Source organism: Lagopus muta, chromosome 20, assembly GCF_023343835.1.
Source record: "Lagopus muta isolate bLagMut1 chromosome 20, bLagMut1 primary, whole genome shotgun sequence".
NCBI lineage: Eukaryota > Metazoa > Chordata > Aves > Galliformes > Phasianidae > Lagopus > Lagopus muta.
In genome coordinates this window covers 2,177,173-2,192,413 of record NC_064452.1, presented here as the reverse complement: position 1 = coordinate 2,192,413, position 15,241 = coordinate 2,177,173, and the positions used below count along the sequence as shown (strand labels likewise).

General features: G+C 44.9%; 1 protein-coding gene across 12 annotated transcripts in view; it reads right to left on the bottom strand.

The window, feature by feature from the left end:
- BCAS3 (BCAS3 microtubule associated cell migration factor) overlaps positions 1-15,241 on the bottom strand; it is a 302,474-nt gene that overhangs the window by 85,265 nt on the left and 201,968 nt on the right. The window contains exon 24 of one of the 12 annotated variants that reach the window (XM_048967295.1): positions 8,175-9,203. The exons of the other annotated variants lie outside the window; for them this stretch is intronic. Coding sequence (XP_048823252.1) covers positions 9,178-9,203 — 26 coding nt within the window. The 3' untranslated portion in view covers positions 8,175-9,177. Of the gene's footprint in view, positions 1-8,174; positions 9,204-15,241 lie in introns of those variants that run through there. 12 annotated transcript variants of the gene reach the window in all.

The following is a 15,241-nucleotide window of genomic DNA, read 5'->3' as shown; positions in this document are numbered from 1 at the left end:
CAGATAAGACACAAAACACTGCAGTTTGTAAAAGAGCACTGCTTGGGAAATAACCTTTTGAGCCACTGGAAAAATCCCGAGTTCAACCAACTTTATTTCCAGGACAAAAGCAATGTGATTTTTCCCATCAGAAATCAGATGAAGTCAATTAAGATCTGCCAGTGATGGCAATTCTTAGCTTGTGGCATAAATAGCATCTCCATCTGATAGCTATCTAAAGAAATGCTGCTGAGGAGCTCTTCTCACCTCGACTTTCTTTTCTTTCTCTGCTATTTAATCTGAACTGTTTTAAGGTTAAGGTGAATATTAATTCAAAATAAGACCACAATGTAAGAAAGCAGAATCAGGTGGGAGCTATAAATCAGCAAGAGCCCTGTGACGGCAGCTGGCTCTGCCCTGCCTCCTCTCTCCAAACCTTCCAAGATCCTACCACACCAATGAGGAGGGAAAAGAGATTAATTACATAAGGCCACAGATGAGAAAAATGGAGATGGAATAACTTCTGAATACAATGTTGGCTATGCTAAACGTGATCCAAGACAGCTCTTAATCAGTGATTTAAAAAATACTTGAAAAGCAAGGCTGCTGGAGTGAAACAGGCTCATGCAGAGATAGGATGTTACTCTCATCTATCCGCAGATCATTCCTGCTGACTTCTTTCTGGCAGCTGAAAATACATTCAGACTATCTGAGGACAGGTTCCAAAATTTAAGATCCCCTCTGTCAACAGCTAGGTGATCATCTCGTCTGCAATACCTAGATGGATCAGCTAGCCTTCCTTTTTTGTTTTAGTATCAATGATATTTTCTTGATGACTATTCCAGGTACTACAGATATTTGTGTACAGGCTGTAAACCTGGGTCTCTTAAATCAGGAAAGCACTATTTCAATCATCTCACTATGGCGTGAGTCTTTCCAATGCAGAAAAAAACCCAAAAAACACAAGGGCAGCAGAAGCAATAAATAAGGATTCCTGGCCAGAAACCAAATGCTGTCATGCAGAAGACTAACTGGGGTATCCCTACTTCTCACCAACAGCACGGCTAAGAGCTAAGCGAAAGGCAGATCACTGGGAGAGCAAGGAGCAACAAGCAGGCTGCTTCTCACAACTGGGAGAAGAAGCCCTTGATAAACACAGAAGGTAAAACCTCCAAAAGAGACAAAATTCAAACATTTGCCCTCAGAATCTGGGCTTCTGCTCCTCTTTCACTGCTACCTCCTGCAGGCTCACAGCTTCCCAATGCCAGGAGTCTGAGGGCAAGCACTGCTGCTTCAAGTCTGGGCACTCAGGCACCCACTGACCCAGCCCAGCTCTGTGGGGCCCGCAGCACAGCAATGCTCCTTTTGAATACTGCCATGTTTTCAAAGGTCATGTTGTAAAGTCGCTAGATTAAAATAGTAATAGAAGAGTAAACATTAACTCACAGTTTTTCCTTAGGTCTTTCTTATTTCCAGTTGGTATCATTTCTCCCAGACTGAGTTGCAGCTTTTGAATCTGCAAGTTTATCTTGATTAAAAATCTTAACTTCTCAGTTTTCAGCATAAGGAAACTCATGTCCCTCCATTCAGAAATACCTGCTCCTTGCTCTCCTAACTCCCACGTATTCTGACTGCAGCAATCACGGATTACCCGTGTTATTGTCACTGCAAAAGCATTCTGAAACATGGTCAAGCAGTCGCAGTGCAGGGAATGCTTCTCCTGACTCACTGTCCTGGCACGGCCTGGTGCACATCACGCAGCTGGTGGGATCCTGCAAACACACCGAGTTGTCTGATGGCTCAAGCTTCCACCACTTTTACCCAGCAAGAGTTTGCACAGAATGCAAACACAAAATGCTGTCTTTAAAGAGAAACTGAGACCAAGCTATGAGCAAAAAAACCACTGGGAGATCTGGACAGCCGTACATTGGCCCTGCAGACACTGCTTTGCTCCTGGTTAAAGATAAGGATGCTTTGTTTCATTTTGGAAGGAACTTTCATTTTCTGATTGTCAACCAGATCTCTGTATTACATGACCAGAAAGCCAAAGTTCAGTTTTGTGAGTGATTTATCAAAACCAATCTACCTCTGGAAGATGAGGAAGGAAAAAGAAGCTTGGAATGGCTTTAACTGAAATTCAATTTCTATGAGCACATGCCATGCCACCCAACCCGGCCACAGGGAACGGCCGTAAGGAAAGGCAACCCTGTAGGCTCAAGGGGATGTCAGGGAAAAGTTTGCTGATGGTGTGAAGCCAATGCAAGGCAGCTCTCCAGCTCCTCTGCAAGGTGAAAATCGCCACGGACCATCCAGATCCTACATGGGCAGAGGCGTTTTTCACAGTGACAGGCAATTCAGGAAAGGAAATGCAAATAAAACCCAGCAATACTGTCAAAAAGCATCAAGATAAAGGAGATCAAGTAACAAATTGCTTGTTGCATTCTTGTTTTTTATCTGAGAGAAATGCTGGAGGATAACAAATGTCCCCTGCAAGTGTCACAGTGCGCATCTGCGTGCCGGCAGAGAGCCTTGAGGCTGCCCCACGACCTACGGAGCACAGGGAGAACTCTTTAATTGTGTCTGTTGGCCTGGAACAGGATGTCTAAGCAGAAACTGCAATATTTGGCACATAGTTTGCTGTATTCAAAGAGTTAAGCTATGTCCTATAAAGATAAAAATCTCCACTTTTATTATTTTGTAAGGCTGCCTAACAAATGAGGATCCAGCTGTAATTGTAACATTCCAAGCTGTGAAGGCGCCAAGTTTTACTAACTATAATTTAACTGGTCCAGTTGATGCAGTCCAAATTCTTGTTTGGATAATCAACCTTTGTTTAAATATGTACAAAAAAAAGAGCACAGGCCAGCACTAGCCTCTGGGCATGTCATGTGAGCTTATTACCCCGAAGCCTGCAGTAGCAGACACTCATGCACAAGAGGAGGATTATTTTGCTAGTATTACTGTTACGGTAACGTATAATCAGACCTTCTTCCCCCTGCTCCCCCACCCCTTTTCTCCTCTTTTTTTCCCCCTCCACAATTCACAAGTCTTCTTTCCAAGTTCAAATAAAGTTTAAAGGTGAAAAGGTCGAGAAAGTTTCATGACTGGCTGTTGAAAGAGGGAGAAATAAGCAGGGTCTCCAAGTTTGCGTACATTAAAAGCTCAACAATTTCATATTTTGCTGCAATTCATAACTGTACAAATCCCTTTTGTTCAATCTGTTTGGACTCAAATTAAACACTTGTTAATAATTTATAACTTAATATAATTAGAAAATAACACTAACTGTCAAGCAACTATATTCAATGCATAAAGCAACTTGAGTGGCTTATTAGCTTATTTGTCAGAGCAACAATTTCTATATATTTCAGCTCAATTCTACTGGGAGGAGCAGTTAGGGAGCCACCCAGCTTGCTTGGAAATCATTTATCCACCAGCTGGGAGCAATTCCCAAATTGCTGCACCTCACCCACATCCAAGTGATGCTGGCTCACTTCAAAAGCAGCTTAAGGGTGACTTTGGGAGGTGCCTGAGCAGGAGGCAGCAGGGATGGCCGAAGCACAGGCAAAAAATGCATCTCACAGCAGAACACTGCACATTGTTTGCTATAAATTCTGTGTCTGAATAGAAGAGAATCAGTGCTTGGCCAACAAGCTGGCAGTCAAAAAGAGCCACTGAGAGCAGAAAACTCTTCATTCGTCAGATGCTGGCAATGCGCCTTGGCTCGGTAAAGCGCCGTGGCCAGGCACAGGGCACGTGCTGAAGGTGCTGCCTTCCTCACAGCTAAACACAAACAGGAAATGCTGTCTGCTGCTGTCTGCCTTTGTTTTGTGCTTTCTCTGATGAGTGAAACCAAATTCTGAAACATTACAGGCTGTAGTTCTACTGGAAAGCAGAGTGTGTCTGCCAATGCTGGGCACTTCGGGTACTTCCATCAAGTATCAAAATATCAGAATAGTCTCCACATCTTACATGACCCCAAAGTCATTAATATTATTCAAGAAATCTACAACATTCAGGTGGGACAAAGCAACTTCAACTGTGAATACTGAGCTAGAACCTCAACTGATCCACGTAATCTCCCTACCATTGTGTCAACATTCACCAGATGCAGAATCAAGTCCAGCTGAGATAAAAGTTGCCTTTTAAACGTTCATTATAACTGATAAGCTAACAGCCATGACCCTCTGACACTGAAGATCACTTTTATCTTTTCTTAATTGCTTTTCTCTACCTGTGAGTATCCATGCCAATTCCACTGTCAGAAAACATCAGATTTAAGTATAAAAAACAAGGAAGTTCAGATTAAAAATTAGTATGTGGTCTCAATTCAACTGAGTTTGTCCAGATCCTGAGCACACAGCGTACACTGACTTGAAGTCAGCAGAGCCAGAACAACTTCTGTCAGCTAGGGGTGCGCTCACTTGTTTTCATCTCCTTATCTGATTTCATTTCTAATTTACTTACTGAACAGGTCTCCTCTATTTTCCTTCCTTTCAACTCCTTCTCTTCCTCCTTCTGGTTTCTTCTGTTCTAACTCCTGTCACCTGAAGGCTGCTCACCTCTGATCACAGAGCAGCCACATCCCCCCCCCAAAGTCACCAGGGATCACCTCTCTTCCTCCTCACACGCTGCTCCTCTTCCTAAGCTGTTTGGCTGCCATGTTCTGCTGCTATTTACTGTCCACCTTTCTGAAATGCTTCAAGGAAGGAGATTAGGACTTCACAAACGGTGCCTAATGAGGAACCAGATGATGTCCTTCTGGCTAATCAGTGTGGGTCCCTATAATTCTTCTTCCTTTAATTCTTTAATCATCAGTTTAGTAAGAAAGGTTTCCTTTTTTTTAAAGAAAGAATCTTCTGAAACACGTGGAAGAAGATACGAATCGATACAAGTGACCTGTAACGTGTTTTTACTTGAGAAAGGATTACAGGACTGGATCTTAACATTATATTCCTAAAACCATTTCTTGTTCCTCTGCCTTAATAGTTCCAAAAAAAAGAAAAAAAAAAAGTGCATTTTGGAGACAAAGGCCTTATCCTCTTAAATGCTGCAGATCTCGTGCCAATCTCCCAGCATAAAGCAGACTGCAGACTTATACCCAAGAGGAATGGTCTCGGAAAGATTAGATTTTGCACCACAAAATCAAACCTTTGTGTGGTGAGCCATACCAGCTTCAGCACCACCTTCCTCCTCAGTGCTTCTTCACCATGGGGAAACAGGCATCCCACATCCTCTGCTCCACGATGGAAGTGGTTTTGTCACTCCTGTGTTCTTCCCAGCCTGTTTTTCCACGTGTAAAACTTCCACAGTTCCACACGTATCTAAAACTAGGGAGGAATGGCAACTGAAATCTGTGGATTTATCTGTTTTTTTTTCCTTATTCTGTATAGTTTTGCAATATAGGAAATGGCACAGGTTGTGCTTAGCCAACAGAATTCCTTCTCATTTATGGTGTTACACAGATAAAAGTAGTAGGAGTGATACTGAATGGAGAGAACATACCTGGATGGAAGAGCCCTTTTAAATCAGCACGGTATTTTCTAGAGTTGTTTGTCACAGACGTGTGTTTCTAATAGCAATAATACATTTTGGGGTTAATTTTACTGAGAATCTAGCAGCTCAATAAAGAAGGGAGGAAACTTTCCTGAAGTACCATTTGGTAGAAAGGTATTTGATCAATCATCCCCCATACTAGAAAGCACAGATTTTCAGGATATTTCAAAATCCTTTGCCAGTAATCAAGTAGGACATGCAAGGAAAGGAGAGAAACATAGACTTAATACAATGTAACTGCTGAGGATTAAATTTTAACACCAGCAAAGCCACACACAAAAAGAATGAATTCAAGAGTGGGAAGATTAAAGCTGCATGTAGTCAGCTGGGATTGGAACGGGAGGGATGGAAACTTTCTGGACAACACACAGTTTAAATTCTAGGTAGGATGTACTATGATTAAATATTCTTACCATTTTTGAGTACAGAGCTTTTTTCCTACTGGCTACTGTAGCACAAAAGTCTCCTCTTGCAAACACAGAACTACTAAAAAAGGGCAGGTAAAAGCCATTTAGGTTTCCAGCAAAGACATATAAAAGCAAAACAGCTAATGGACATCCAGAGCAGTGAAATCATTTCTGCAAAATCCATTAGTTACTGAAAGTTGTGCAGGGCTCGGTTTTACAGTAAAACCTGTAAAAACTCAGTATCCAGTTTCTCTATTGGGACACCGAGGTGCGAAGATCCAAATGACGCTGGCACTGGATGTGTATATTTGAACCTTTTGAACTCCATCTGCCCTTCATAAATTACTTTACCACCAGGCTTTAACACGTTTCTAGCCTACTGTGCTGCAAAAATAAAGACTCATTAAAATAGCTGCAAATGCAACTAACTTCATCACGCTTCCAGTGGAATTTGCTCAAAAAGATGCACCGCTCTATCCAAGCTGCAGACGGGGAAAGCAGCTTCCTGCTCCTCTGCTGAAATAACATCTGCCTTCTCTAGTGAAAACAAAGCACCAGACCCCGCTCCCCAAACTCAAAACCACTTAAGGTGAATGAAAATTGCACCGCACAGAAAAAAACCACCGTTGCTCCTTTCCATCTGGAAACGCTGTCAAATGGGAGCAAATGCCACGAAACTCCTAACTGATACAAGAACACAATTCTGCATCTCGCGTGCTCGGCACCAACTAGCAGCAGTGCTCTGCTCAGCGCAGGGAAAAGCACCAGAGGTGACGACAGAGCCGGAGGAGCAGCACCCAGCTCCAGCCTCAGCACTGCCCTGAGGTGAGGAGCTGCTCTGCTACTTTCCAGGTGCTGCTTTGCCACGCAGCGGGGAGAGCAGCGCCCAAACTGCTCTGCAAAGCTGTGCCTCGGCCCAATACTTTCCTATCATTGCATCTGTAATAGCTGCATTTTGAAACACATGCAGCTCATGGATCTCTAAAACCTGGTGCTGGGTACTTGGCAAGCACACGAGCAGGCAGCCTTCCCCCGGCAAGCTGACAGCGTTGCAGGGAGCTGCAGACAAGCAGGCAGCCCAGCTGCGGGAGCACGGCGCGAGCTTCCTGCTGCTGGACACAGCACACAGTGAGCAGATTCCTCATCGTTATTTCTGAGACTGTCAGCATGTTTGTAGACAGTCAATCATAGGGATTTAGGAGAAAAACGATGACTTTATTTGAAGTCCGGGAAGGACAGGAAGGCTGGCTCGCAAATGAGACGCTGCATTGTCATAAGCAAAACAATCTGCAAAAAAGATGTTGCGTTCCCCTACACCTCTCCTGCCTCCGAGAGAGCTCAGCATTCAGAGCCGGGCGCCTGCCAAGTCCTCTGCACAGAACTCTCCAGCTCCAGCTCCTGCTCTGCGCTCAGAAGGATCACCCCATCCTGCCTGTGCTGCGGGTTTCTCCCTTAAAAAAGAGGGAACTGCCCATCTTCCTCTCAGCGGAAAGCTGAGGAATAATTAATGTCCCTGTGCGCTTCTGAGAGCTCACACATTACCATGCTACTCTTCTCCTTGGACCAAGATGTTGCTGTGCTGTATGTGGACTCCACACTTCACTCCCTTCCGAGCAGCAGAGGGGCCGTGGTGCTGTGCCTGGGTCACCTCGGGTCTCCTGCACTGAACGTGCCCTGGGGTTGGGTGAGCACAGCAACTCCAAAAGCAGAGCACATGCCCCTGGTGCATAACATGCTCTGACTCGCAGAACAACACAAAGGTACGAGAAAAAAGGATTGCTGATTATTTTTGGTAATGGATGGCTTTTAGAGGGATAGAACACTTACGCATTTCTTTAAGCCCCAAACAGCAAGTGATTTTGGACAATGGGCTCGTGTGAAGTGCAACCTGCCTGTCAGAAAGGCTCAGAAGGAGTGCAGGGGCTGAGCTCTCTGTGCACGCTGAAGGCAGCCCAGCAAAACTGCCTGCACTGACACCAGTGGGGTCAGACTGCATCTGCGTGGGGCCACCACCTCTGCAGCCTGTGAGGAAAGGACCCAAAGGTTTGCAGCTCTTTATTCCCTTCCCCAGGAACGGATGGTTCTGCTTCCCTTGCTCAAAAATGAGCTGTCCTTATTTAAGACCTCCCAGGTTTGCCAGCGAACCTCCAGAGGGTCCCTTTGGAAGGTGTTACACAGCTCAGTTCAGCTGGGGGAGGCAGATATAAAAACGTCCCACTACCAGAAGGCTCGTCAGCATTTGTTTAAATATATTATCAAAATAAAGGTGGTTTCCAGTGATCCAAGTACCTCACAGTCATACATAGGATTTACAATCATTGCACCTCAGGATAGGAAGTACCTGCATTTCTGATACAAACCCAACAACAGACCAGGAACCCAAACCAAATCACAGCAACAACCCCCCCCAACCCCAACACACACAATTCAGCTGTTTTGGAAAGAAAATACATGCACAGCCACATCTCTACCCCTCAAAATTGGTCAGTTTTGGAGGTGCAAGCAGCATGGATAGGGGACATGGACTGATCTCAGCTCCAGGTTCAGCTGCTGGCACCTCCAGAGCAGCACAGATCAGCCCTGCCTGATGCCAGCGTTACGTCACATCGTTACATAATGGGTAGCAAAACGGTAATTTACAAGAAGGCAAATCCAGAGCTTCTTTCTTAGAAGCCAGTGATATTGTACAACGCATTATATAATGGTGCCATAAACAAACTGATTGTGATTTTATCTTGTGTCATTTTTGTTTATATTTCGTTTCACTAGCTGGTCATCGTAGAGACAAGGAAAAATAGGCTGCTGGTGAAGTCCGAGCTCGCACCAGCAGAGCTCAGGTTTTCAGATGAAACAAGAAGCTGATTACACATGCACCACGTATACCAGTCGCTAAGCACTCCTGGATTGGAGGGATAAGATACTCTCTTTGCTTATTACTGCCTTCTTGATCCAAAGAGATTTAAGCAACTGTTTTCAATTAGATGTTTTTAAGCTAGTAAAACTCCATCCATAAAGACATATTTATAGAACAACTTAAAACTAGAAGAATTAAAATGACTACAAAACTGATGAATTCCATTCCCCCATCCCCCAGAATCATTTACTGACCATTAACGAGCAAAAAGCACTGCAATTTTAAGAATTAATCCACTGTCACAAAATTAAATCAGATACACTAGTAGGGATAATGGCAAACTGGTGGCTCCAGCGTTGTCAGTTTACGGGTGATACAAGTTCAAGTCGTCTGTGCTAGTGGCCACTCTGTTGGAACAAACATGAACATAAAAGGTAACATTAAAAGTGCAGCAGCACCAACGGGAAGCAGTTCTGTCACGGAGGATGCAGGCTTGTGAAAAGCAGCACAGGGAAATATTGCATTGAATAAATTATTTGCCTGGTTCTGAGACCGCCAGACATCAGTGCATGGGAACAAAGGAAGATGAGGAGAGAAGAGCAAATGAGGGAAATGAAGTTCATTTCCCTTAAATTCCTGAGCACAAGTCCAGCAGCGCGGCTTTGCCACACGACTGCTTTCGTCTCCACCAACCTATGACGAATACTCCGAGATTTACAGAAACAAAACAGAGCCTCGAGAGTTTTCATCTGACAGCTGCTTAAACAAAATTTGCCTAAAAACCTCAGCAGCACGAACCTCGGTACCTGCAGGAGGAGCTCCCTTCTGCTCCAGGCCTGGGGAGCAGCAAAGGGGCAGCGCCAGCTGAGCGCACACCCAGCACCCGTGTTCTGCAGCCCCAGGCCTGGCCCTGCCTGCTGAGATGCCATCTCAGGTGGGCTCATCATGTGCTTCTGACGGGCATCTGCACCAGCCACCTCCTGAATGAATGCAGCTCTGACTACCAGTTGTTTTTGACCTTTCAAAAAGAACTGTGTTTTCATGCTAAGAAACAAGATGAAAACTGGGTGCTTTTGTTAGCGGGGAACTCAGCAACACCAGGCCCAACGCCTTGAGTTCATACACGTGTTGTTCTGCACGGCAGAGCTCCTGTAAGAAAAAGTTACAGAATGAATCCAAAAGCAAAGTTCCATACAATTATATCCAAATTGGCAGAGTGAGACCATAAAACAGAGGAGAACATAAAAGCAAGTGAAATTACACGAACAGTGAAGCACTGAACAATTCTGCCTAAGGCGCAATGCTAATACAAGAGTAGCTTCAAAGCAGCAACCGAACCACCAGCAGTGACAAACAACGTGCATAATAACAGCCTCAGAGCAGCACTTGCTTCATCCCCGAGCTGAGAGCAAAGCCCTCAGACACGAGCATGGAGGGCTGGGAAAGGGAGGGGAGCACGGAGCGGGGGCACTTTGTCACACTGACACCGGGCACTGCGCCCTTATGGAGCGCAGCCACGCTGAGGGAAGTCTGCTACATGTTGTGTAGGCAACACTGCTTGCTCACCTAGTGCTGTAAACAAAGCTTCAAATGAGCTGTGGGATACATACTGCTAACTGTGTAGTTGCAAACAGGAGGTGGAGCATCTCAGAAATTGCTGTTTCAATACACTCTTCTAGAATTTAAAGCAGATAATCCCCAAGCTGTTGTTATCTGTTACTGATCGTAAGTTAACTTACACCTTTTTATTTTATACACTGAAGAAAGTATATAAACCACATTACAGCATTTGGCTAGTGATTTCTTTAAATAAACAGGGCTGAGACATTGCGCAAAGGGAATCCCACCCCATCAGGGTGTCTTTCTTTGTTGATTATTATATATAACAAATCTCTTTGCCAGTAAGATGACTCAGGGAAAAACCCTGTAGAAGGCGTGTGCTACTGACAAATTATTTTTATTAATTAAGTTAGAGAAACAACCCCAGGGGAGCAGTGTGTGGTGCTGGAAGGCACAGCGACGTGAAGTCGGAGCTCCCTGCTGCCTTGGCCTCCAGGATGCGATTCCAGGAACAGGGAGTTATCTGTCCCTTAACAGAAGGATTTGGTCCTCTGAACAGCTGCTTCAGACTTAATAAAACACCGTAAAAGCCACTGCCTTTACTGCATTAAAACCTGAAATAATGGGTATTAAGGAGAAGTAGCTTTTATAATACACTGGTATTTAAGTGCTTTGGCTTGGGGTCGGGTTTGCTGAATGCAGAGTAGACTGAAGAATACAGTGAAGAAAGGCATTTATTTACGGCAATTTTAATAGACCCCGGGACCTTCCTTTTTCAGTTCCAGCAGCTGAGAAGTTCAGGTTCTGCTTTGCACTGAGGATGTCAGACTGAGCCCGTTTAGCAGAGCCAGCAGATGGACATCCCACCCGTGCACCCCATGCACAGAGCATCAGCAGCACCTCCCCTGCTTGCCCTGTGCTGCAAGAGGAAACAGCCTGCAAGGTGGGGTTTGGTGCTGCCCACTTCTTCCTTTAAACATGCAGTAGATGGAGCAATACATAAGATTTTCATTATACTCTGCGACTGCCTCGTGTAAGCCAGAATCCTCTTTGAACAGCAACACTTATTACTCCGATTCCTGCTTCTGGCCTGGCTCCTCCCGTGGCCGTGGGCTCCCTTCCTGCTCGTCCACTCACCTGCACAGGTTTCTGTCGCTTCTTTTTGAACACAAACTCATTTTCCTTTTATGGCAAGCTCTGAAATACTTTAGATATGTGCATGCAATGAAAGGCAGCTGACACCCGCAGCTGGGTGTGCTTTTTCATGCAGTGTTAGTTACTTTTGTTAAAGAGGACAGAAATAAAACAGGAAGATGGGTACTTTTCTTACAGCCTAGTTTTCAACTGTATATATTTTGGGTAAAATTTTCTTTTCATGACACAGAATATGCACTTCTGGGGACTGTAATATCCCTCAGATGTTTTCCACCAAGAATGCAAAAAGAAACACTTTTTCATAAGAACTCATGGAAACTGGTAAAACGAAGACACAAGCCCTCATTGAAAAGCTATAATTTTTTAATTCAATTTACATGTCAGTGGATCTTTTGAGCTTCGTCTGTATGTTTTTCATAACGTACATTTGCAGTGCTCTTTCCCATGGGCATCAAGCTCTGCTTCTAAACTGGGAGTCCTCGACACGAAGTGTGATAAAGGGTACATTATAGTCATATTAAGCAAAACAGGGAGGAGAAAGCTTCTCATAGCCCAAAGAAAGCCGTGCGCAGAGCCTCATTTCTGGTAACAAGCAGAGCAGAGCAGCCGGCCAGCTAGAAACTGCTGCTATCGTATCAATGCTTTGTCCTGAGAAATAGTGAGTGGTTTTATTCCTTTTCTTCCTGTTTTCTGCTAGAAAAAAGAAGGTTTCTTCAAAACGATTAACTCTTGAGCTGCGGTATCACTGGGAACATGTTGTAAGTAAGAAGCAGAGCACAAAGCTGCGTGCTGCGCACCATGAGCAGCCGGCAGGACACAGCGGGGCTCCCCGAGCTGCTGCCCTCTCGCTGCCTTCGCATCCATGCTGTCAGCCCTCGCAGCTCACACCAAGGATGCAGGAACTTGCTTAACTCGCACGGCCTGCACGGTGCCCGGCCCAAATGAGAAGTGCTTGTCGACAGTGCTGCAGCCACACAAACAAGCGGCAGCTGGATGGGAAAAGGAGGGCATGTCAGCTCAGAGCGGCAGAAAAGGTTTTTCACGGCAGCTATTTGCAACCCTCCAAGGAGATACAGAGGCTGCCCATTAAAACCCTGTTAAAACACTTCTGATGTTGTCAGCAGTGGAGAGCTGAAATAGCACAGTGATCACTGAGATGCTATCTGCCTCAAGCAGTTCAGTGCTACTGTCAATAGTATGAGCAAGAAGGTACAAGATGAGCAACAACCTAATTCCTACATCAAAATTTCATAAACTCCCTGAGCTGGTAAACACTGGAGATGTGGGCAAGCACAGGACAGTCAACAAATCATCCAGAAAGGATGACCTTTGGTCTGGAATCCATCCTGAAAGCTTCGAACCTTTCAGTTAATTTACACGTGGAAAGCATTGCTGTGTGGAACGGCTCCCCATGCGCTCAGGGACAAGCCTGCATGTCCAAAGCCTGACAACAAAGCCTAGCAAAGCCTTTTGGTATAAAAACTTCCCAATGCCCCATCCGTAGCCATGCTGTTCCTTCCCACCTCTCTGCTTGCATTTTGGAGAGCACTGACTCACTGCCATCCCTTGGGGTGCTTCTTGCAAATCCAATCCTGCTGAGCAGACACTGTGCCACCCCTCCTCCAGGAGCGCTGACGCTGCACACCCTGAGCAGGGTCACTTACTGCCCTGCACTCCTGAGCACTGAGCGCAGTGAGTAATGGCTGCAGAAACAGGGCCAAGGTGGACGGTTATTTATAATACGGTAGCCCATGAGTAAGTGTTTAGCTATGAATTTACTGCTCTGGCTACGATTTCATGAGAAAACAAACACAGCCAGCTTTCAGTTTTCCAGTTTTAAAAGCTCTACACCCACGAAAAATGAGTAATAATAATTTGGGAAGGATTGGTGTAGCTATTTATAAAGCAACCATGACAGAACTCATGTGCATCCCAGCTAAATGCAAGATAATCTTGGATGCTTTTGTTCCTTAGTCCTCAGAATTGCGATGGAACTTGGTGAAACTCCGAGACCGATCATCTTAAACCAGGATCAGATGCTTCCCCCTCTTTATGCAATAAATATTCACCGCAGAGAGCCAAAAGACAGAGCTCGCTGGAAATGAAGCAAAGAATCAGACCATCATCTGTTCAGCAGTCCTGTTCAGAGGTCAGAATATCCGTCTGCTTTGTAACATGAAGAGCCAGTACTCGCTGTCTCAAAGAACGAGTTTCTGCCAAGCGTACTCCAGATTTGCATACAGATCCTGCATACATAGGAATGACTTTAAATTATTTCTACCAGCCCAGATGGAGGCAAAGGTTATTTCTAGAAACACATTACCTTCACTCAAAGCGGTAATAATATATCTGGGCATAAAAATCCAACCAGGCAACCAAAGGGCAGGATGACCAAGCTCACCACTCTCTCAATTTCCTCCCCAGATCCGCACCACCGCCCAGCGCAGCCTGCAGCACTACAGCATTTCTTCTGATCCCCACACTGCAGGCCGTGACTTACTGGTGCAAATGTGCATTCTGCTCAGGACCTGCTCACCCACTGCATCCTGGATGGTATGACACAGCAAGAGACTGCAGCTTGCCATTGTGTGCCTGAAGGCCAGCCTTTCACCCCACAAGGACACGCGGCTCACATTCACTTGTGAAAGAAGCAGACACTTGGAAAAAGGAAGAAATAATAATTCAACAGGACTGTAATTCACTTTTCAATTGCAAACACAGAAGGGATGAGTTCTTGCAAAATCTTTAAAACCAGCTGCTGGTTTTACTATGTGTTGTGTTGGCAGTTTGGAGCTCCAAGGGGTGTATTTTCACCTTGATTTACAAAGAGTTATACATGCAACTCCGCTCTTCAATTTTCCCGTAGGGAGTCTGTGTTGGCTGCACTACTCAGTGCTGCTGAACTCCTGCAGCTGGCCTTACCCCCCTTGGTAGACAGAGCTGAGTTCAGGGAGAGCATCTGAAAAGCCTAATGAGGCACTTCTGCAAATCTTAAGCATCCTGTACATTCTCACAGGCCTTTATGACTTAGAAAGATGTATTTTCCTCCTCCTTACATAAAGATAACTGAAGAACAATTCAGAGTCATGACAGCCTTATTTTCCCATGTCTCCTGAGCACGAAGTTAAATACCTGCCTTTGCACAACCTTGTCTCTTCTCGTATGAGCCAAACATTGGGGCACCGTGCAACCAGAGCACAAAGAAGAGAACGACAACAACTTGAGATGAGTGTAACTTCTACAAGAGTCGCGTACCCTTACAACCCAGACAGTCAATAACCCGGCACAAATTAACTCCGGCAAATAATAGGTGTGTTGACCCTAAATTCATGAGGCAATAAAACCTTCCAGCAGCCCGTTGCTTTAAAACACTCAGGCACTTCATGAAGACAATACAGGTTTTGTTTGTGAGCAACAAGATCATTAATTAGGAAAGCTTTTAAAAAAGTTTTTAGTATCATTAGCGAGAAGTAATAGCAAAATAAATTGACTTTCAACATTTGACACCAAGTTTGAAAAAAAGAAAGGCATGAACACCCCAAAGGTGCTCAACCAGCGTGTGGCAGGAGGACTGCGCTGCACAGACCTCCATAACCACAGAGCAAAATTAAACTGCCTCCCCTTCTTATTTCATTTTGCGTTTGAGACGCATTGCTGTGAATGCAGATCTGCCGTATGGCGGAGTCACAGCAACACGGGAACCAACGGGGTTCATCTCTTCAGCTCCACA